This window comes from Morchella sextelata, assembly GCF_020137385.1.
Source record: "Morchella sextelata strain SCLS chromosome Unknown scls_12, whole genome shotgun sequence".
Taxonomy (NCBI): domain Eukaryota; kingdom Fungi; phylum Ascomycota; class Pezizomycetes; order Pezizales; family Morchellaceae; genus Morchella; species Morchella sextelata.
In genome coordinates, this window is record NW_025408627.1 from 1,616,663 (window position 1) to 1,639,297 (window position 22,635).

The window sequence follows — 22,635 nt, forward strand, 5'->3', positions numbered from 1 at the left end:
ATAAGAATACATACAGGTGGAGTGCTGCCTCTGGCCGCAAATATGCATGTAGTGAGTAAAATGAATTCCAGAGCTTACCACAGTTCTGTTCTGATGCATTTCCTCGCCTATTTTTACTCTGACTTTGGGTCGGTTGAGGGTTTGCCCATTCCGCACTAGAGAGATCTGTATATTCCCCAAAGATTGATCAGAGTTGATAAGAGAGTAAAATATCTTTTAGAGGGATGTAATTAATAAGTAGAAATTTTGATAACCGGCTTCCTTTATCCAAAGATACTATACATATGTTGCATCCCTTCCGAACTGGGGAGTGGTTCTTTGTGCAGTCCTGGTGAAATAAATCAACCGATGAGGAGTGTTATTATTTAGATCATAAACCATCAACTGTCGTAATCTAGGGTTACAGGGATAATACTACAGCAGCTAATGCACACAGTCAGGACAGACACAGCAGTCAGGACAGACACAGCAGTCAGGACAGACACAGCAGTCAGGACAGACACAGCAGTCAGTGACTTCTTGGCGCGAGTGACGTCTCATGATGAGTGAGACCATACTATGTGGACGACCATAAGCCTGTATGTATTTACATGTACCTACGCCCTGCGGGCCAGCCCTTGGAATATTATCTTGGCACAATGTAGCATTGATACATAGTCTCCCACCGCCCCATGTCTAATCTTCTTCCTTCTCCCTTTCACCATCAACACTTATCCCCCGCCCCCTCCAAAGGTTTGATGGATGTGGTACACGGCATCTCTCCAACCTGTTTAGTCTCCTGCTCTCGCCGTTAGTTAACCGAGAGCATGGCATTAAACAAGCAGTAGAGCTGTGGGTGGAAAAATCGTAGACCTAGTGGTAAGTGATATATATATGTAGTTTACTGCTATTGACTCACTAATTCCACAAACAAAGATAGGAGCGGATTTGCGATATCGTCGAGTGACGAAAAACCAGGCCAACTCACGAATCTACAGTCTCACCAGCCATAGCCCCCCCACTGTCTAAAGGTTTGATACACGCACGACATCTCTTCCGCTCATTCGCCGAACGCGATCCCGACAATCGGGGTCGAGGCCGTCTAACAAGCAGAATATCTGTACGTGAAAATCAAAGCGCGGAATATTAGTAGGTCTGTTAGCGACTTCATTGACCAATTATAAGGGTAAAGATTCGCCATTCCCAGCTCTAGAACCTCAGGACATCAAACCCACTCCACACTTGTACGCTCTGCCTCAGGTAGACAAATCTGCCCGCAGCGAGCGCGGCCCCCTAGAAAATGTTCCCTACGCTTTTGCCCCCGCTATCCAGAGGTTTCAATGACTCCTCGTTACTCACCAAACATCAGCAGCTCATCGCTCGCACTCATGGGAAACACCAGTGATATCTCAACCTGAGGTAGAAATATGTAGACCAAGGAGACAGCTGCAACGTCCACGCCCAGGAAACACCACACAACAGCCAGAGCAGCGACGTCAACGATTTTTTTTAGCGCGAGTGATAACCCATGATGAAACCCACACTGACCAAACATCTTTCCACACGTCAAGCAGGATGCTATGAAAACGGAGCCTTTCCTTCATCATCGAAATTAAAGCCTGGATCCACTTCTAAGAAGATCATCCTAGTAAGGAAAATAACACTTACAAAGTCCCCCCCACTTTGATCCACCTTCCGCATCCATTCTTCCCCTCCTCCCCAATTAAGGTTCTAATACACCTCATGATCATCTCTCCTCTTTACTTCGACACTAGCACTCCCGTGATAATTTCCACCATGCAATGCCTCTAACTACATGTAAGCACTGAGATATGGGCTTACAAAACACACTGCGGAGCTCAGAGGTCCAACTCACATACCAGATACAGCAGCATAAACTCTAGCTCAGCTCCACCGCCACCGCCGCCACCGCATCACCCACATAGCTACATACATGTAACTATTCCTCGAACCTTACCACAGATACCAACCGGCTTCGTATTTGGGGATAGGATAGCCACGGATGCTGACGCCGGTGAAATAGCCTTCTCTAGCTTCTAGATGTAGCTACGAGAGCAGTAGTGCGTGGATCTCGCCCGGCCCCGGGCCCGGGCCAACGCCGGCCTATCCGTAACACGCAGAGGCCACCCGTCCTCTATATCTCTTCCATCAGGTACACGTAGCCCGCCCACCCAGATACCTCTCCCCCGCCAAAATAACCAACACCGGACCACCCTCCACCCTCCACCCTCGCCATCTCACCGGATTCCGCCAAGCCTCTCTTATCAAAAAGCTTATCCCGCTGTCCCCTGCATGCATGTGCAAAAAATAAGTTTCTTGACATCCGGGAGGGAGCGGGGGCTACATGTAGTTACCATGGTTGCTGCTAGCTCCCGAGCCTGGGTTTCTGGGGTGTGTTTCAACATGGGATGGGATGGGGTGGCATTGGGATGGGTCTAGGCATGGACATAGAGAAGCATTGATATGACAGGCCAGGCAGGAGCAGGTTCTTCTACTCGCTGAATTCATTAACAAGTACATTTAACTGTACGTACTAGAGCATCCCAAAACTAATCCCCGGTAAATCAAGAGATGAAGAAAGGAAAAAAAATAGAGCTCTCAAGACTAAGGGCTCCTATACTCCGGCTCATGCAATATCTACCATACATACGCATACAGCCAGGACGAAAAAAGAAAAAGAAAAGAATATAAAGTGTAAGTACAGTACATTGAAACCATGATATATAACACCCTTCCCTCAAAACAGACCCAGACACAAACATATCGTACATTAGCCCCTCTCCCCCCCCTCGACCCCAGCGCGGGTAAGAAGGCATCCTACCTATATTATGTAGCCGCTCTACCTCGCCGCATCTCCACTAATCTTCGCCGGATTCGGCGGCATCTCACCCGGCGGCGGCCCCGACGGCGCATAATGGCCCATATCCCCCGCCGGCAATTCTGACGGCGGCTCCTGCTGAATATACGGCGCCGGCATCTCGACATAAATCTTCGACTCGTCGCCAATCTCGTGGCGATCCTCTGCGGCCTTTTGCTTCTTTCTCTTGATGAGGAAGAGGATTCCGACAAGGACCGCGCCAACGCCCACAAGGCCTCCCAGCACGCCGCCCAGGATCGGTCCGAGCTTTGAGCCCGGTGATTCTTCGGCTGCCGGTGCTGCTGACGCGGATCCGGATGGTGTTGTGGAGGCGGACGCGGTGGTGACTGATGAGGCGTTCATGCCGGCAAAGAGCGCCTGCACGCCCGTGTCCCAGCCGCTGACTGGGGCCTTGTTTGCGTTCTTCCATTCGGCGACTTTAGTAGGAGCGTCGTAGAGGTTTGCATTGGGGTCGAAGCTGTCTGTCCATTGCCACTTGTTGAGGTCAAAGACCTTGAAGGATTCTGTGCAGTTTGGCCCCGACACGGGCGACACGTTCCAGTAGTTCCAGCCTCCAAAGACGATAAAGTGGGAGCCGATGGCCTGGCAGGTGGTGCCGGACTGTGGGACGGCCGAATTGGGGTTTGTAAAGTAGAACCAGCGGAAAGTGGGTATTGAGAGGATCCAGAGCCCGTTCAGCGTGTTTTTGTTGTAGACGTCGCTGTAGTCGCCGCCGTACATGAAGATGTCCCAGGACCTGTCGCTTTTGGAGACAACCTGGGCGCAGTAGTTGTGCCGTGGGTTTGGGTATGCTCCGTCTGGGCCATCGGTGCTTGTGCTCTGGTTATACCATGTTTTGGTCTCAATATCGTACAGGCGCACAAATTCTAATGAAGTCTATATAAAACTTTGAATTAGCTGCCGAAAACCAACAATCCGTCCCGATCCGTTCCGGGGTAGGAGGAAGTAAATACTCACATCAGGTTGATCACCAGCCTCCGTAGCATGATGGCCCCCAGTAAGCAGCAGCAGACCCTTATCCTTCCCAGGAATATCCAGGTGCATCATAGCGCCCCTATCGTTATCATCCATCGGGATATCCGTCGTCTCCAACCTCGCATCCAAACTCTGCGCACCATCCAACTGTATCATGCTACTTCTCCACTGATACGGCAGCCCTCCCCACGACCCAAACGAAAAGGCCGTATCCTGCTCCGGAATGCTGACTTGATAGAGATCCCACGAGGGGGACAGAGACTGGGAAAGGTATTGCCAGGTGTCCGATGCGATGTCGTAGCTCCAAAACTGGTTGGGGTCGGCGGTTTTGTTCTGGATCGCGGACGTACCGTTGTTTGTGATGCGGCCGGCGAATTGGTAGAGCTTGGTGCCGTCGCCGTTACGCCAGAGGACGCCGCGGGTAGAGACGGGAACATCGCGCGGCTTGAGGAAGGCTTTGTATTCGACATTAGGGAGCTGGACACTGGTGTAGGCTCTGTCGAAGGAGACTGCAATTAGGTAGTTGCCTGTCAAGTGAAATAGGTTAGGAATTGTGAAAAAAAAAAAAAAAACAAGATGGAAAAAAAGCCGATACTAGTAATGATTATAGTAGTGACAAGAGGGGACCAAAGAAAACTCACTAATATCGGTCCAGGTGGTGCAATTTGTAGACGAATAGCATACGTTTATGTCTCCTCCGTTGATCCACATTGTATTATTTATCATTACACCTAGAAAAGCACAAATTCAATCATTAGCCCGGTGTCGATCAATTGTTATAATAAGTTGTGTATAATATCAACGAAATAAAAGCGAGGAGAAAAAGAACCACCAATTCCACTTACTTGTAGCCCCTGATATCCTACAGATATTCTCGAGATCAAAGACCTGTATCTTCTCGCCGGCCCTCTTTTCCAATACAGTAGCAGGTATAGGAGTCGCTGCGGCATTGGTCAAAACACAGACACTGCTGAGAACCAAAACCAGTAGCGCAAACACGCGGTTGTATCCCATCACGTTCGCCATTATTATCTTTGTCTATCAATAAGCCCAGGTCCAAAACAGAGAGACACTTGTTAGTGGGGGGAAGTGGTGATTAAGAAGAAAGGGAAAAGGGTCATATTATCTCTTGGGGAGGGGAGGGAAGGGTAATATAGAGTAGGCTATGGTAGGGATCAACATGCAGGGAGGCAGAGTACCTACTGGGTACTCCAGTCCCCGGGTCATTGTAGAGTATTCTGAGTGGCTTCCCCTGGTCAGGTATGTTTGAGTCCGTCCCGCCCGTAGGACGCTCCATCGGTTGTGATAGGGGGTTGGGGGCTGAAAGGTGCAGGATGTGCACATTTCCTTTTTCTACAACCTCAAGCCTCAAGTTTCTAGGTAGATATCGACATTTGTGCTCAACCAGTAGGTACAGACCTAAGACAATAGAGTCAGCGACAGATCCTTAAGCGCCGTTTCATGTGTTAGATGACATGCGATTGTGCATACCGATCTGACTTAAAGCTGTACCTACATGTAGTTACCTAGAGCAGAGCACCTATGTACATGTAGGTACACCTAAAGTAGTACCTGATGTTAAAGGTAGAATTCTCTCAATTCATTCCTTTAAGCCTATTGCCCTATGGCTTGATTTGGCGCAAACAATTAGCGAGAAGTATGGGGAACCCCCTTAAGGTAAGCGTGACGAAAAGACTGTTTCTAAATAGGGCCGTTTCACGATACCCAATAGACATGCACAAATTAGAAGCGGCTCAGGTGCAGTATGCTTGTTGTGTGTTATTTGATTATGTAATCCGAAAATCAAGTCTCTTGACGGATAGAGCCGGCCTCGAGACGACGCATTTATCCCCGCACGTCGGTCCTAGAGCACATGTAGCTATGGCAGTGTTACCGGCTATGCATATATGCCACTGGCAGTGTTACCGATGCGCTTAAGACTGTCAGTTCTCTGCAGATCTGTTCGTGACATTGCAATTGATTATGCAGCTACAAGGTGTATGTGAGTACTTGTGAGAAGCTCACCTTTCTCTTCTCAAACGACAATACCTTGCCGAGAATCATGTCTATAGACCCCCATATTCATTAGTTCAGTTCCCAAATTTGTCTAAAGTTGACCACACTCCCGATTTCTGGATTGAGATTCAAAGCACATACCTGCTCTACCTCGAGCACATATTCAATGCCACGAAGCTGGTCCAGCGGAGTGAACCATAACGTGGCACATCTACGCGCCTAAGCAGGAAAATTCTCTATTCTCCTAGCTTTCCATCTGCGGGGTGAATTGACCGCATAGAAAGTCTAGGTATGCTCACACTTAGTCTAGGACGGGTTTATGCAGTGATGACTGCTGAGCACGAAAAGTTTAAACACGATAGATAATTACATGTACCGATATTTCCTGTTCGACGATGCTTATGTCTAGTCGGTTTACTCCCGCTATAAGGCACAAGGTTGAAGTTATAAAATCAGCAGCAAATCTTGCCAAGTCATAATTATAAGAGATCGTAGTAAAGTTTAATGTATTTACCTACATACATGCTATGCAAATACACATATGTACCAGTACGTAGGTACCACTTCCTAGCACTTGCCACCAAAATCTTTCCCGCAGGCGCCAATTAATCGCCTGAATCTTTTCGGTGGGTAACTTCATGTAGGTGTGTGGCACGCAAGTGCCCTTAAGGGTTCGGCCAACTTAATTGATCCATAGGTACCCCCAAACCAAACATGGGGGTCTCATTATTGAGACAAGAAATGAGAGAGAGAGAGAGAAAGAGCCATTGATAAATAAATTAGATAATCCCTACCGTTTAGAAATAGGTATATGTATACAGTTAGTTCCTAATCCTAAAAGCACACACCCCACGCTGCTTATTGGACTGACTTAGCCGAATTTTCCTCCTCAGTGCTAGTCACTGCTAGAAGAAGGATGGTCCGCTGAGGCACATTTGTACAGCGATGGGGAAAATTATTGTAGAAGTATGGTAAGAGTCCTATTGGCCAGGGCAGCCACCTAAACCCTGTTTTTAGACCCCTGTTTCTACAATAATTTTCCCCATCGCTGTAGGTACCAAAATGCAACACCCGGTTCACCGGCTTTGCCGCAAACTTTCGTCCGTTCGGACAACAAACTGATCGCGTGATAGCCCGAACGATTGGTACAAGATTGGCGGGTATGTTATTGAGCTCAGAGTACGACGATTGCAATAATCACGGATATTCAGTTCCTGAATCCTGGAGAAAACATAGATATAAGGCATGTTCATTCCTTTCACTCCTTTGCTCAAGTGTGATCGCTGTATTTCCCGAGGTGCCGATATTCCGCACGAATGAAGTCCATCAATCTTCATGAAGGAATGTGTGCTTACATAAAGCTGTAGCTGTTCCTCATGTATGAGAGCTTGTATCGAATAAGAATACAGGGAATTTAGTTTGGCCGATGCATAGTTACAGCCCTATCCAGAGTACCTATGCAGGCTTGATTCCGGCGAGGTGTGGCTTAGTTACCAGTTGCAGCAGCGTACTATTTTTGGGTAGAAGTAGAGGGAAAGAGGTAAAAATAAAACAAATACTATAGGCGAAAAAGAACCCGGGAGCTGTTAACCAGTTGTTTGGTGCTACAATGCCCGATCGCGAATTTTTAATCGAGTGTCTTGAATTCCCGGGATGGCAGACTAGACAACACTGGTTGAGGGTTTCGAAGATTAATAAGTACGTGATATGGGCTTTGACTGACAACAATTTGTAGTTTCCCAATCACATGCATAGCCCCAGACGTCTGCCTCTAGGGGCTGGTCGATATTGACATTGTGTCTGTTCTCAAGAGTTTGTAGTCATATGAATGAGACCCTAGAGGTAAATAAACTCGCCGCAGCTGAGAGTGAAGATGAAAATGTAGATTGCAGATTTTAGGCGGCTCGTTACAGAAAGGTACATGTAGTTGGATCTATAGAGATTGATGACGTTTTCAACATGTTAACAATGGTCAAACTATAATAGTGGTTGGAATTGAGTTCTCTAGCTCTTACCACATGTCAGGACGTGATAGACGCTACTATCAGGCGTGTGTGGCATCGACTCCCTGCATCGTGGATCCAGCTACCTCTTCTATGGCCCGACCGCTGACGAAAGACATGATGGGTGCCTACATGTATACACGTACATGCATTTTACCCTCAACTCAAGTGGCGTATGCCATAGTGCCTATTAATTCCATTGAACTATTTCCTCCTATCACGAAGCACTTACGTATATATATGAAACGCTATGGACACCATGTAGCAGAGAATTGTTTCCATAAACCTTAATACATTCTAATGCAGCTAGAGTGTGAGGGTAAAGATCCTTTTAGCCGCTGTTGGAACAAAGGAAGGAAAGATCCATGGAAATTGCATTTGGGACTCCATGCGCGATCACTATTCTAACTCGGGCCGTTATTCTTCATCATGCGAATCATTTCTTGACGCGCAAGGCTTATAAATCTTCTGAGGGCTTACACATATATGTCGAGTAAAGGGGCTAGCACCCATCCAATCCAAATATGGAAGTTGGTGTCCCGTACATAATACAATTGCATGTAATGATCTTCATGAGGTCGAGCCTTGGCTTTGTCCCGCCTTCGTCTTGATTGTCTTGGGTCAGACAGATTGATCGCGAGTGGGCAGTTATGTGCCAAGATGGGAACGTTAATTAACAGGTAAATACTAAATTCATGAGAATACACATACCCGCCGGCTCCTATATTTCCGAAACACCATTTCCTCTTGGAACTGATTCATATATAAATTAGAAAGAACAATCAGCTTTGGCACCCTTCTCGATCGAAGCGTGGGTTTGGGAAAGGCTTCCAAGTGGAGTGAATCATACACTATCACTTGTTGGTGTTTCTCATAGATATGGCGAGCCTCTTTTTCTTGTTTTCAACTTCGAGAAGCTCACAGGTCTTCTATACAGATAGATAAGCGTGACCAGGGGGCCATATTTCTTTGTGTATGGGACAAGATACAACAAACTAACGACAGGAAAGCATTTCGGTATCTGCTACATATAAGATTCCAAAGGGAAAGCTAGAGGTATCATCGGTCCCATATTTTTATTAGACCAATGCCATATCTGGGGAACAAATTACATACAGACCATGTGAGATATTTTATAAAAACGTTTCCGACCCCTAAATCTCTAACCCACATTTATAATTTACTGATACTATCATGGCCTACCTAAACCCTTTAATACCAGTTTTCAATAACCTTAATTTCCCCGTTAGAATATTATGGTCCTTGACTTTAGTTGTATGGTTTCATAGCTATGAGTTGAGATATTCCCTTTACCCTCAAGCTAATTAAGGCTGGTCATGGTCAGGATGATCGCAGGTAAATTATTCTATGGTGTCGGGGTTATTGAGAGGTTAATGCATATGCCTAGTACAATTACATCCAATACAATTCTCAACCCCTTTAAAATACGATCTTCCCCCGAAACAGCATTAAATCAACAATCTCCCAATTCTTCTGTAACTTAATCATAAAGTATCACTCGAATAGCTAAAAACTTAGTTTCAATTGGTCAGGCCTACTTGATGGCTTGCCTTTCGCTATAAACATCGGTCGATGGATTTACGGGTATACCGTACGAATCAAGATCAGAAGAGTATCCAGACACCTAGCATAAATCATTATCCATAAATTTCTACTCAGACAGTTGACCTCCAAAAGGATTCAAACCATCCCTGCCTTTAGTGCATATCTATTATGAAACCATGGCTACTCCTTCATCTCGAAGTGTAGTATACTACATAAATCGAGTCACTGTAAGGCGTGTTCACAAGTTCAAGCTACAAGTTCGCTTGGAACGGGAGCATAAAAACCACGTAGTTTCTTATTGATATCAAATCAAACAAATCTAATCACCTCGAGAGACTAACTACATAGGCAGCTAGCTACACTTCACAAAACAAAGAAGAACATTGTATAGTTCCGTGAAGGAAGGATGTAAACAAGAGTAAGTGCATAGTTAAGGTAGGAATAAAACTGTTAAGATAAAATCGACACAACCAGGCGCTCCAAATGACAAAAAATGCTGTAGAAAACTCCTATCCGGATCCCAAATGCCGTTCTCAACCCCTGATGATACCTTTTGGCTTCAAAGCCTAAGTATAATATAAAAATAAACTTGAACAAAAGAATAGGTTGGTGATATCAGCGCTGCAGGAATATTCAAGAATATCCCCCAAAAGACTCCCAATCTTTCAGAGTGGAGAAAAGAAAAGACCATATACAGCCGGCACACAGAAATACAAGCTCAAAAACACCAGAAAGCCCCGGCTTTAGGTATCGTTATGACAACCAAAAACCACAAGGGTAATTTACTCTCCATAGCATTATAGCATTTCAATAGACGTTAAGCATCCCCCTTACACCTTCCTCAGAGCGGCCCATTAATAACCCCAGATATTATTATCATTCGCTGATTGAGTTTGGCTTCTAGTAGTGCGGATTGGAAGATCGATCGCCTGTACCCGCTGGTCGGGAACTTCGTCATCGTAGTTCCACTCCCGACCTTGGGATTTACGTGTTCCAATACCATCACCAGCGATGTTGATCCCCCCCGTAGCCTGCTCTTTCCCAAACGCTTCAAAGAAGCCGCCGCTGGGACTATCATTCTCGCCCCAGTGCCCCGAAATATTATTGAGTGCGGCTTTCCCTTGGGTTGGCCTCTTGACGCGGGACCCTGCTGGGGACTCATCGGCGATCTCGAAATGGGAATTGACACCAGGACGGCCGATTCCGGCTGGCTTCATTTTCGCGACGGTTTCGGGGGTATCTGTATCTTTGATCGAGAAATGTGTTTCGGAATCTTTGCGGGGAACCATCTTTTTTGGGAGTTTGGTTGGCTCTGGCTTCTCTTCATCATCACTCCATCCAAAGTGCCTCTCGTCGTCCTTGCGATGCTTCAACGGCCTTTTCTCGGGAGTAGTGAAATCCTCAAAGCCCCATGTAGACGAATGTTTTGATTGCTTCGTCAATGCGGCTTGAGCAGGTAATGCTCTTTCTTCGGGTTCATCGGTGAACTCAAAATGATGGTACTTTTTCGGGTCGAGATTAACGGTGCGTTCTACATTCTTAGGTGTTTTATCGTTTTCGCTACCGATCTCAAAGGTACGCTGCGCGGCGAATCCATTATTTCCTTTACGAGCGATAAATGTTTCAGGCTGTTTCTGGATCGGCTCGCCGTTCTCGTTGGTGCCGATGATTTCGACAAGATCACGGCTTGGAGGTTTCGCAGAGCCGCGAGGAGCAATTGCTGGGCCCTTAATTCTCTCTGTATCGTCCTCCTGAGGAGTGAAAAGCGACAAACTACGATGAGGATCTCTTGTCGGGTTTGTGGTTGTGCTGCTTGCAACGGAGGAAGCTGAACTTTTCCTTGTTCCGGCGCGTGTCCTATTGCCGTTCCCGTTCTGCACAGCGACAGGAGCAGGTTTAGGTGCGCCAGGAGCATTTGTAGTACCGACCACTGAGGTTCCCACGAGCTTGCACTGGTCGCGACCGTCTTTGATGGGCCAGTTGCGCCCGTTACGGCCAATAACGCCAATCTGCTTTAGAAGGCATGACTGATCCCAGTAAAGACGGATCTGCTTGATAAGCCCATCTTCAAAGTTGACGATGTGGATCTAACATAAAGCACAGATATTAGCCCCCATGTCAGTGCACGATGCTTTGACACCTCTAGTCGCAAGACATCTACGCAATCGGCTCACACTTAAATAATCATTATGAAACATGGGGCAACGTACAATTGGCACCATAACGACCTGGTCGGCCAAGAAATTATCATCCAACGCAGGTAGATAGTTACCCCCACTACTGATGAATTCCATTTCCGTCTCCATTTCCAAAACTAGCGAATCACTGTTCTCGATAGCAGAGAGCGGCTTTTCGATGCGCTTCTTGAGAAAGGTAGGCTCGCGAGTGAGGTATTTTAATATCTCTTCAGTTGAATTGATAGTGATGAGAGTTGTGATGAAATGCATCGATGGAGACTCAAACAGCGCCTTTGAGTCAGGAGAGGCTAGAAACCTCGTGTAGACTTGTTGGAGAGACATGATGAGATGATAATCTTTTGGAAAACAGTACTCTCACTGAATGATAGCTGATTTTGGTTTATTGCTTAAGAATATAAAGTATTCCAACGCCTTGGAAAGTGATCAAAGGATGAGATGAGAAACCAGACAGGGGCTTCAGCAAAATTGTTTTTATAATAAGCTGCAAAGCCGCGATTGTCAAGACAGACCAGCTGAAGGGATGAGCGAGTGCGATAGAATCAAGCACACAAAGCAGTGAAGAAGTGAACAGTTGGAGAAGAGAGCAGGGGAAATGGGTAAAGAAGGAGGGGCGATGAAGGGATGAAAAGAATTTGGAAAGGAGGGATTAGAAGTAGGAAGGAGGAGGTGAGATGGATGTAAGGAAGCCGTGATGTCCAAGGCAAGGGTTAGGGATAAAGTGTGGAGGAGATCCCCATGTATTGCCAAGCTGCACTTCTCCAAGATACATGCAGGTACCAACTGCGACAGGAACCAACTCCAACTCTTCCATCTCCCACCATCAACCCCGCTTGCATACACAGATCATGCATGCATGTGTATTCTGAGGTCTACTTCTATTAATCCATCACCTATTTGCTCTCCTTGAACAATGCATCGTACAGTATTTCAAGTAAGATGGTTGGGCAATAATTTTTAGATACACACATATACATACCTCAAGCATTCGTGTATGCCGCGTCCAGAAGCAAAAAACAAAATGGATTTTTTTTTTCTTTCCTTTTTCTTCTTTCCTTCCTGGTTTCGAAGGACCGTCAGGGAATTCCCGAGACCTACTCAAATCAAAATAATAAAACAAAAAAACACCTATCCAGGACTAGTTTCTGTCGTTCCCCCTGAGAGCCGAGTCTAAAGCCTAAACTCGTGCGATGTGGGATGCAGCCCAACATCCAGAGTGCATATGTACATATACCCCTTCGCTTACAGGAGGGAGAACCCCAGAATTTGTTACCTCAAACAAGGGGTTGGAATCTTGATATCGATTCTAACCACCACGATATGGCACATAGTGACATGGAAAGAAGGCTCTGTAGAACCACAATGAAGCTAAGGTGTATTCTTGCGAGAGATAGATACAGGTCGTGGGGTGTACGAAATGCAGTGACGAGTGAGAGAGTATGTAGAGTACGATAAACCAGTAGAGCGACAACGTCCAATTTCCACGCAACGACTGCCAAGAGGCCATAGCGCTGCTGCGGATTTTACCGGTGATCGTGGGATGAAACCGAGAGCCTAGTTTTGAATTAAAGGAGCGAGGGTCCCGGAAGCTTAGTTACATGTAGCTTTAGATTTAGATGTTGCCAAACCCTTAGAAAGGGAAAATACATGCATACACGTACTTGCTGCGAGAATAAGTTTCCGCCACTACTTTTTGTTGCAACCGCATTTTCACGTACAAATTTGGCGGAAACTTATTCTCGCCGCAAGTATGTATATGTATGTATTCCCTCTACATGAAGCATCTATTTTCCTCTGTTGTAAGCCTTCAAAAAGCTCTCATTCTTTAGCTGTAGACCGGCCCGTGTTCTCGACTCCCATCCGGTTGTACTTTGGTTTTGGTTGTGGACAGGATGCTAGCGCTCAAATATCCGAAAACAGAATGACTGCGCCGAGAACAAAAACACGCCTCCGTAACAGGAAAAGACCAACAAATATGTTCCGAAAGCAGAGGAACGTTAGGCCCTAATAAGCTAGCTACTGAGCAGCCTAGGTACATGACTCGAAACGCGCCTACGAAAAGCTCATAAAAAATCAAATTGAGGACTTACTAGACAAGTATTAAGGATTTGGTTCAATCAGAAGAAGGCGGAGTAGTAGAATTTGTACCAACCACATGTACCAGTGCCCACATCTGTACTAGTTTGGTAACGATAGCAACACAATCGAGTGATATTGTATGAATATGTAGGGCGACATGCGCCATAGTTAGTGCTGAGATAATTCGCGCTAAGCTGTGGAAAAGCTTCAAGGCAGACATTCAACCCTAGCGCCTAGGACGACGTCCTAATAAGCATAAGTCTTCGTATTCATCCTCGTGGCAGAGCACTCTACGTACTCACAAGTATGTCTACAAGCGTTGCCGAGACATGCTTACGCGGCGTTCCCGGAGGTCCGGCACAGACCAGTTTGTGCTTGACTGACTGATTGGCGGAAGTTCGGCGGCGCGGGGAGTAGAGTATCAGTAATACTCTTTCATGGACAGTTTCGATTCACTACCGATATACCAAGCTTTGATTGCTCTACGATATGCCCAATACGGGCAAATGGCTATCTGGCATCACCTTGCCTGACAAAGATCTACCCGCCCCAGGTATTCGAAGGGGTTTTCTTTACTTGTCACGGTTGCTGTAGGATACTGTATTCTACCCTGGTAAGTAATTCCATGAGGATCTGTCCGACTTATGGGTAACGTCCGGAATGGCATCAATGCAGCTTGTCTGATGGTTAACCTAGACACATCTATATCTACTTTAATGTACCTATAAACTGGTCATTTGTTCTATTTACCTTAACCTTGGAGGCGGAGCGCCTCACCATGGTTTGGGGTGCATATGCGCCAGCATACCTTACATACATGCACTTTATTACCTTGTCCAAAGCCGGGTATTAGCAAATGGTAGAGTCTTGTACATGTTTCCGCCGAGACTCCGAGGTGATGAGTGCCAATGCCAATGATGAAAAATAGGGTACGTATGTATCTCTTGGTATGGTTTAAACTCCGATATCGGACTGTGAAGAGAAAAGTAACTAAGCCGCCTTGTTGTCTTAATTTTGGCCAAAAAAAGATGACTGCGGGATGTTTAGAATAATTGGGCGGAGAAAATCCCGTATCTTCTTTCGTTTCCTTGCTGATAGAACCACGGGCTTGGTTTTAAATCTCCTATATTAGCACACTCTCTACAACGAGTGGAGGGAGCGTAAACTATGGTCTATAGAGTCAAGTTATTTTCTTACAGTACTGTGTCAGACCTACAACCAAATTTGTATGCCAATGACCCATTTCCCAATCTGATACGGTACCAGGTTATCTAGGCCGTCAACCGGGACGACCCTGTTGTTGGATGTTGGTGCACTTAGAGTACATTTCCATCTGGTTGTTTGTGTGCATCAAGCAGGGGTAGATGGATGGACGTGGATCGTCATGTATGTATGCACAGTTGCGTTGCGTGCGCGTCTTACGGGAGGCGCAGTCAGTCTTGCTCTTTTCGTGTGAGGGCGAGACCCTTCTATACGTCATACGAAGCGACCTATCCCCGATAGAAAAAGTTAGAATAATAAATAAAGAGCTCGTCAAAGAACCAACACCAGCATACAGAGGTCAGGTTGATATACAGGGCGAGGGATCTTGCTCTAACCATTCTACTCTACTTTACCCTTCATCGATCTACGCGCTTCACCCATTCAACTTGAGGAGAAAGAAAAGTGGCTTTGTCTTTCTGTGCTTTCAGCCGCACAAAGCTTCGACATCTCATTGCGTACAATATAGTCAAGCATCATCATCAACAATCCGTTAAGGAACTGCATCATTGTTCACCATGGCACACCCCGAGATCTCTAGCCTCTCGATTAATGATGGAGGGAATAAGAATAATATTTTGACGGGGAAACAAGAGCACTGTTTGTTTCCAGTTCCTACTTATTTACCCCGCTTTCGCATCGCAGCTGACCTGAGATAGATTTGAAGCGAGAGCTTATTGGCACCCAGGTTAGATTCGAGATTGCAGAGCTCAACTCACCAACTGCGCTTCAGCGCTTCGGCGCCCCATTTAGATCACCACTTGGAGAGGTTGCTCCCGTGGATAGTGAGCTGCCGATTCTCAGATATATTTTTGTACACCATGTTCGAAAATTTCCGTTTCTCAATCAAGCGAAGGAGAAGGAGTTTTGGCAAGATCGACTGCAAGTGGTGAGTAAAAATTGAGCTGCTGGTGGTCAAAATTTGACAAAATTAATGATGGTATAGTTCCTTGAGTCGTTTGCAAACAAACGCATCTCCTCATCCGAAGATCGACTCGAAGAAACCAAACGTCGCAAACTCGCCCTGAAATGTGAGAAGCTTGTTGAACTAATGATGAACTCTGGTATTCCAACAGCTTCTGGATATGAAGAACGAGTAGGATTCGAAGAGATTGAGGCAGCCGGTGGAGCAGATAGAGCAGCTCATGAAGGCGGTCTATTGATAAATGTACCAGAAGGAAACTGGATTAACGGGTGGGACGTGAATATTGCTTCTGTGAGGCAAATAAGTGTTAAGAGGACCGTTCGATATCACATACATGCTGTGCGTAGGATATTCCGCGCCAGAGTCAAAAAAAAAAACTCTGCTAATTTTGATGCTATATAGGAATTCCTTCTTCGCACGAAAAGAGTGAACCAACCTGATGTTGTAGTAGGTCGCAGATACGGCGCTTTTGTACGGCTGCACAAAGAAGTAGGTAAACAATTTCTTGAGAAGTTGCTGCTAGATGCTAACGATCTATAGTTGCGACAAGAAATCCCAGGAAAAGTCCTCCCACCCCTTCCCCGCAAATCCCAAAGCTCCTCTGCATCCGCGTATCTTTCCCAGTCTACAGGCGATGACCGCTCCTCAATATCTTCCAACTCAAGTTTGACATCTTCGTCAGGCGAGTCTCACCCTAATAACGGGAACGTTTCAAAATCACATGCCCGTTCACATTCCCTTGGATCATCTCTAGGATCATCGCTTGGCCTTAGTAAAAGTCGAAATGCATCACGAAGCTCTCTTGATCACCCTCCTGTAGAGCTTTGGCGCGAAAACCAGAGAATATCATTAAGAGCTTTCCTGAGAGCTTTACTGGGAGACGAGCAGATTGCTAAGAGTAGAGCAATAACAAAGTTTTTGCTTGAAAACCCGATCACGTTGAATGCGGAGGAGAGAATCGATGAAGAAAGAAGGAGAGCGATGGATAATATCCGAATCGAAGAACAGAGGCGGTTCTATGAGATTGCAAGACAAAGAGCGAGGGAGTTAGACGTTTATATGGAAAGTTTCAGACGGGAAATCGTTGAATCAAGTAATTACCCACTCACCATCTAGAACTCTCTATAAATATCGTGCAATACTAATGGAGCTTTTTTCATAAAGATGGTCTCACAAAACTTTTTGCGGAGATCAGGCAGAAGGATAAACTTGCAGACCTCTCTATCCAATACAAAAAATTCGCTGAATGGCTCCGTATCGAAGTGGCGGCGACAATATATCATCTATTTCTCGCCGAAGACAACTCCAGCGAACTCTTTGCCCAAGGGAAGAGAATACACTCACTGATTCCTTATACTGTTCTCAAAAACGTTATCCGTATCGCCAATCCTGCTGCCGTCATGTCTGGTGTTCTTGATCTATTCTTAGCCACACCTTTTGGATCAAGATCATTGATGCAGAGAGTTTTGAGTATGGCGATAGGAGACGGTATCAAGCAGTTGCAGAAAAGCATCGATTCGCTAACTTTGGATATCGCCGATCCGGTCTTCTGTACCAAGTTAAAAGGGTTCACAGAGGCAGATGAGGAGGTTAAACAGCAAATTAGAGAAGATGCAGAAGCAGATCGCGTAGATATCATCGTTGCCATCCTCAGGAGCGAGTACATTCAGCCCGAGCTAGAATCAAAGCAGATTGAAACGGTGTTCAATGCTTATGTTGCATGGAACAACGCCGTCGAAAACGTCCAGGATGACATGAGAGCATCCGCACAACTATTTGCGCATCTCAAGCAGCTACTCAAATTGTATACCCGCCAGCGCGATAAGAATATGATGCTAGAAATGATCGGAGAACCAGTAACATTGCAGCTGTTTAGAGATTTGTTCACGATCTTCTATGAGCCCCTCATTCGCGTTTACAAGTCTGCAAATGTCTACAACTCTGTCACCGATTTTTCAATATTCATCGATGACATGATCAAAGTCGTGGAGAAAGCACAGAATCAGGACATGTCTAGCGATCCGAATCAGACCGTGCAATCATTTATAGACCTCTGCGCAAGGCATGAAAACAATTTCTATAAGTTTGTTCATGAAGTGCATATACATGATGATGGATTGTTTGAGAATCTTATGGGATGGCTTGAGGGTATTCTTGGTTTTCTAAGGAAGGGTCCCTCAGGAGGTGCACTTGACATGAACGAGTTGATGAGGCACGCCATAGAGACTGGTGTAGTTGATGGCGTTAAGGCCAAAGATGAGATAGACCAGTTGATCAAATGGCAGGCGAGAAGGAGAAAGTGGCACGAGGACAAGACGAGACAGAAGATGGCCACCGCCGGTGAAGACCAATCTGCTTGGTTATCCACTGGGCCCGAAAACCAGTTTAGCGTTGGTGATTTTGGCATTGCTGATGTGTGTACCTGAATACCTTTCCCCGTTGTGGTAATTTTATACTGACTGGCTTTCACGCAGGGTGATCTCGATGACCTCAATAACATCGACGACGACGAACTATCCGGCGATGAAAATGAAAGCGACGACCAGGCAGACCCAATTGAGGCCGAGCGAAGGAAACGGAAGAAGAAGCAGGACCACCTCAGGCGGAGAGCAGGCGAACCCGAAAAACCGGTTGTTACGGAGGTTCCGAAGCTGAAGGAGCACTTTTTGTTGCAGTTGAGGCAAGTGTTGGCTGGCTAGGTTAGAAGGCTGGACTTTCTTTCCTCTAATAGAATACATTGGCACTTTTATTAATGACTCAATGGAATGGGCGATGATGGGAGTGTGGGCAGTGGAGCTTAATTCGTGTATCTTTATTTATTTCTACAACCTGTTTCCTCTCTTTTTCTTTTCCTGCCAAATTTTTGTCGTATGTGCAGGTTGAGGTAATCAGCATCCAAGCCCGATGATCAATTTCAGGCGCCAACAAGCAGCAGTACGGGATTAGACTAGACTAGACTAGATAGGTCGCAATTTTGATCCACGGTAGGTTAAAATCGTCTGGCAAGTAGCCACTGTCAGTAAACAAGTTTCCAAGCCCCCTGTTGATATAATTTCGAGAGACACCACAAAATATGTCTTGATCCAACAGGCTTGGACCACCGACCAGAGCATTAGCTACACTGGCAGTGGGTAAAGACCGAATATTCGACTGCTACACGTAGCCCCCAGCAGAATTGATACTAGAAGCAGTCGGGGCTGATATACTATACCCCCGCCGCTCGCCGCTCAAGGTCAGCCTTCCCTATCTTACCTAAGGCCCATCCAATTGCAAGCAGATGTGTGTAGATGATGACACATTCGTGCATGTAGAACGAAGTGTGGCGGCTTACGTGGGCTACATTGGTTCACCACAGAGCGGTATATGTAAGGTGCATATGGACATACGTTTTTTTTATAATGGTACAGGCAAGAAAAATCGCACCTGATCAAGCTGTTTGTTGGAGTGGATTTGGGATTATCGTGGATGAAGGTTGACGGGAGAAGGACCCCAGCACCACACGCCAAGACACGATTGATCACCCATGACCCACTAGTAATAATTGTAAGGAAAATCAATTGCAAAGGTAGTAAAACTAGGATACAAATCAGCAGCAGCTTTTCAAAACTCGAGACACATAGGAGCGAAGGTAGAGCAACAAAAGAAACGTAACACGAAGAGAGAGAAAGAATAACAAATAGATAACCACCATCATTAACCGTGCCTATCCCCTTGCCCCATACCAGCCACTCTTCCCGCGCCAGTTACCCCGTACACATTTTTTTGTATGAATAGCAAATACTGGAGTATTTATAAAAAGAATTTGTCCTTTGGACAAAGGAAGAAGGAAAGAAAGGAAGAAAGGAAATGGGGGGTGAACAGATAAATTGAAAAACGAAAACCAGAAGTCAAGAACCGATAATAATAATAAAAAAGCCTTGAGTAAACCCCCATGGACGAAATGATAAGTGTCCCGTGAACTATTGCCAATTGTATAAGGGTTATATCTTATATATGGGCGCTCTCTAGTAATCCAACTCCTCGACTGACTTCTTCTCCCCTCCACCAGCCGCATCGAGATCCATGTAACTTTTGACGCTTCTACCTAAGACTGCAAGTTCGGCTTCGGGTCCAGTGGAGCCACCAATTGAACCTGACCTCCCACTAGGACCGCCAGTGCCTTGTCGGACCTCACGCATATCTCTGTCTCTTCTGTCCCTCTCCCTCTCCCTATCATTCCTATCAGTGGGTCCGCCACGTCTACCAGCATATGGCGCATATCTTTCTCTGCCAGGAGGGCCACCGACAGGCAATATAGTACTGCCAGCTCCAAGCGGTAAGCGGTTATCTCTTCTCCTCATAGGGCCTACACCGTTTCCATCGCGGCGGGGATCCGAGGGAAGACCAGCACCACCAGGACCCCCGTTAAGGTGGCCGGGTATGTATTTGTCACCTGCGCTGTGATGGCCCTGGAAGAATGCTGGGTTGAAGTTGAAACTTGCTGGTGGCTGGAAAGCGCCTGCAGCAGGACCTCCAAACCCTCCTATTGGAAGCATAGGGAAGCCTCCTCTACCACCTTGCACTGTCGTGAATCCACCTTGACTATTCTGTTCCAACTTTGGAGGGTGGACGCGGCATGGGTCGAGAACGTAACTGTTGACCAGGGAAGCCTCAGCCTCAACACCTTGAAGCCACTCTGAATGTTTCTTATCCAAATGCTTTCTCCAGAATTCTTCGGCTTTGAATAACTTTGTGCAGCCCGCGACTTTACATCTGTACTTGCCTTCGTCTTCCTGTTTCATACTTTTCATGATCTCTTCTTCCACGGCCTCATCAATTGGCTTTCCCCCTACTTTCTTGAGCCTTTCCCTGTAGTCCTCGTCATCTGGGTGGGGAGGACTAACAAACATTTCCAGCTTTTCCTGCCATGTTTTGGTCCAATTGATTGTCCTTGTTTCCGGCACATACTCACTGGACGGGGTGGGGCGTCTAGTATGCCCACCAGGACACTTTCTGGTGAGTTCATGTATGGAGTCGGATGAAGACACGCAGTAGATACAGAAAGAGAATACGCGGCGGAGGTACTCAACGCCCAGATCAATGGTCTTTTTCTGGATTTTGAGCTGGACTTCTCCCTCAGCGCCCTCTTCGCCTTCTTCTTCGCTACCTTCTCGTTTTTCCCTTTCCCCACGGCCATATTCGTCCACCTTGTCTTTGATCATTTCCCACCCCTCATACCCACTCATATCATTTTCGTCACAACGAAGTTCGGATTCGAACTTGATAATGCATTTTTCGACCAATTCAGCCTCCTTTTTGATGTTTTCAGGCATGCTCATGGCCTCATTTAAAACCTTTCTCGTCCTAGCATTTGGGGGACCATTGTGAATTCCCACATGGCACATAAAGTCACCATGAGTATCATCATGGATACTTTTACCATTCAGAAGCTCAACGGTAGACTCGTCAACAGTCGCAGGTTCAGAAGTGGGATCATTGGGATCAGTGGGGGATAGTAGAATGAAGCCAATGCGGTGAAACTTTTTCAAGGGGTTGGGGTCGGACAGAGAGACGAATTGAAAATTAGGCAGATTGTTGGCAGAAAGCTAAATTCATTCGTCATATCAGCACTTGTCACCGGATATTCAAGTGCAAGTGGAACAAACCTCTTCTAGTTGCTTCCTGCTGACTGTGGGGCTGATTGTCTTGATCAACAGAACGGGCTTTAAACCATCATCCTCAATTCCTCTATTTACTTCTTCGATCTCTTCGCCAGGATCGGCGCCAGAATTATCGCCCTGTTTTGAGGCGTGGTTGCCGCTTTCTCTGTCGATACCATCTAATGCCCCATTCTCAAAGAGAACATTCCACCTTCTCCAGGCACCTTTCCGGTAGGCTATAATCTTTTCCTTGACAGTCTCTTTCTCACCGGCAACATAGCGTTCCTTGAACCATTCGTCATTCTTGTGGGAACTTACAAAGCTCCTGGCAAGGCGCGCCTGTAGCTCTTCCTTGTACTCCTCGTACTTTTGTTTAACCTCTTCTTTTCTGTTACTACCAGGTTCACTTGGGTTCTCCTGGTGGTACCAATCGGAGAAATAATTGAAAGCTACTTGGTAGTCCAATTTGTGTGGGTCAAATAGCATTGGGTTCGCAGCAATACTCTGGGGTGGAACGTATCGATCAATAGTACCAGGCTTGGTCCCCGGGATTGGAGGCATTCCAGGTGGATGGTGTGGATAGGGATCAAATCGTGGGCGCGAAGGAGAACGCGAGCGGCGGGGCTGAGGAGAACGGGGAACATAACGGTCGATGTTTCCAGTCAACATCGGGGGTGGTGATCGAGAGCGACGGCGATTACGAGGGGGCACTATGCAAAACTCCGTTAGCAATTTCCCCCAAAATAAATTCCCGCCTAACCCGCGTTTCCAGAAGGCCAGGTTTGTTGCTAGGACGACAGCATGCGATCACTCTGGCGAAAGCAAGAAAATTGAGAAATAAGAAACCCACCAGGACTCCTGCCCCTGCCTCTCCCACTGCCATATGGCCAGTCACCATCTAACCTCTCCGGTCTCTCGGCTAACCGACCGTAGTCACTCTCCATGGCGGAGCGATCCCGACTACCACGGCTCCTATCCCTATCCCTATCGCCGCCAGCATAGCGGTCGTTGGTTAAAAACGACATTTTTAGTAGTCACGAAAAGGGCTCCCGGCGGTCAGCCGTTGTGAGGATTCTTAGTTGTCGTAGGACGCGAGAAA

General features: G+C 46.4%; 6 protein-coding genes across 6 annotated transcripts; 1 reads left to right on the forward strand and 5 right to left on the reverse strand.

Moving 5' to 3' along the window:
- Nucleotides 1-675: 675 nt before the first annotated feature.
- H6S33_002320 (uncharacterized protein) lies at nucleotides 676-1,874 on the reverse strand (the record flags this gene model as incomplete). The annotated part of the gene is made up of 7 exons (XM_044833695.1): nucleotides 676-778; nucleotides 853-897; nucleotides 968-1,097; nucleotides 1,339-1,572; nucleotides 1,648-1,685; nucleotides 1,744-1,787; nucleotides 1,860-1,874. 7 exons carry the CDS (start codon nucleotides 1,872-1,874, stop codon nucleotides 676-678), a joined length of 609 nt encoding a protein of 202 aa, XP_044693463.1.
- A 965-nt stretch (nucleotides 1,875-2,839) lies between these two features.
- Nucleotides 2,840-4,879, reverse strand: H6S33_002321 (uncharacterized protein; the record flags this gene model as incomplete). The annotated part of the gene is made up of 4 exons (XM_044833696.1): nucleotides 2,840-3,754; nucleotides 3,836-4,380; nucleotides 4,495-4,584; nucleotides 4,699-4,879. 4 exons carry the CDS (start codon nucleotides 4,877-4,879, stop codon nucleotides 2,840-2,842), a joined length of 1,731 nt encoding a protein of 576 aa, XP_044693464.1.
- An 871-nt stretch (nucleotides 4,880-5,750) lies between these two features.
- On the reverse strand, nucleotides 5,751-6,509 carry H6S33_002322 (uncharacterized protein; the record flags this gene model as incomplete). Its single annotated transcript, XM_044833698.1, has 6 exons — nucleotides 5,751-5,786; nucleotides 5,879-5,919; nucleotides 6,011-6,019; nucleotides 6,143-6,154; nucleotides 6,240-6,292; nucleotides 6,388-6,509. The coding sequence occupies 6 exons, from the start codon at nucleotides 6,507-6,509 to the stop codon at nucleotides 5,751-5,753; spliced, it is 273 nt and encodes a 90-aa protein (XP_044693465.1).
- Nucleotides 6,510-10,292: 3,783 nt separating this feature from the next.
- H6S33_002323 (uncharacterized protein) lies at nucleotides 10,293-11,957 on the reverse strand (the record flags this gene model as incomplete). The annotated part of the gene is made up of 2 exons (XM_044833699.1): nucleotides 10,293-11,525; nucleotides 11,649-11,957. 2 exons carry the CDS (start codon nucleotides 11,955-11,957, stop codon nucleotides 10,293-10,295), a joined length of 1,542 nt encoding a protein of 513 aa, XP_044693466.1.
- Nucleotides 11,958-15,490: 3,533 nt separating this feature from the next.
- Nucleotides 15,491-18,596, forward strand: H6S33_002324 (uncharacterized protein; the record flags this gene model as incomplete). The annotated part of the gene is made up of 7 exons (XM_044833700.1): nucleotides 15,491-15,572; nucleotides 15,632-15,861; nucleotides 15,919-16,188; nucleotides 16,300-16,386; nucleotides 16,438-16,990; nucleotides 17,062-18,311; nucleotides 18,372-18,596. 7 exons carry the CDS (start codon nucleotides 15,491-15,493, stop codon nucleotides 18,594-18,596), a joined length of 2,697 nt encoding a protein of 898 aa, XP_044693467.1.
- A 1,305-nt stretch (nucleotides 18,597-19,901) lies between these two features.
- Nucleotides 19,902-22,561, reverse strand: H6S33_002325 (uncharacterized protein; the record flags this gene model as incomplete). Its single annotated transcript, XM_044833701.1, has 5 exons — nucleotides 19,902-20,725; nucleotides 20,781-20,798; nucleotides 20,849-21,482; nucleotides 21,543-22,246; nucleotides 22,387-22,561. The coding sequence occupies 5 exons, from the start codon at nucleotides 22,559-22,561 to the stop codon at nucleotides 19,902-19,904; spliced, it is 2,355 nt and encodes a 784-aa protein (XP_044693468.1).
- Between the last annotated feature and the right edge of the window lie 74 nt (nucleotides 22,562-22,635).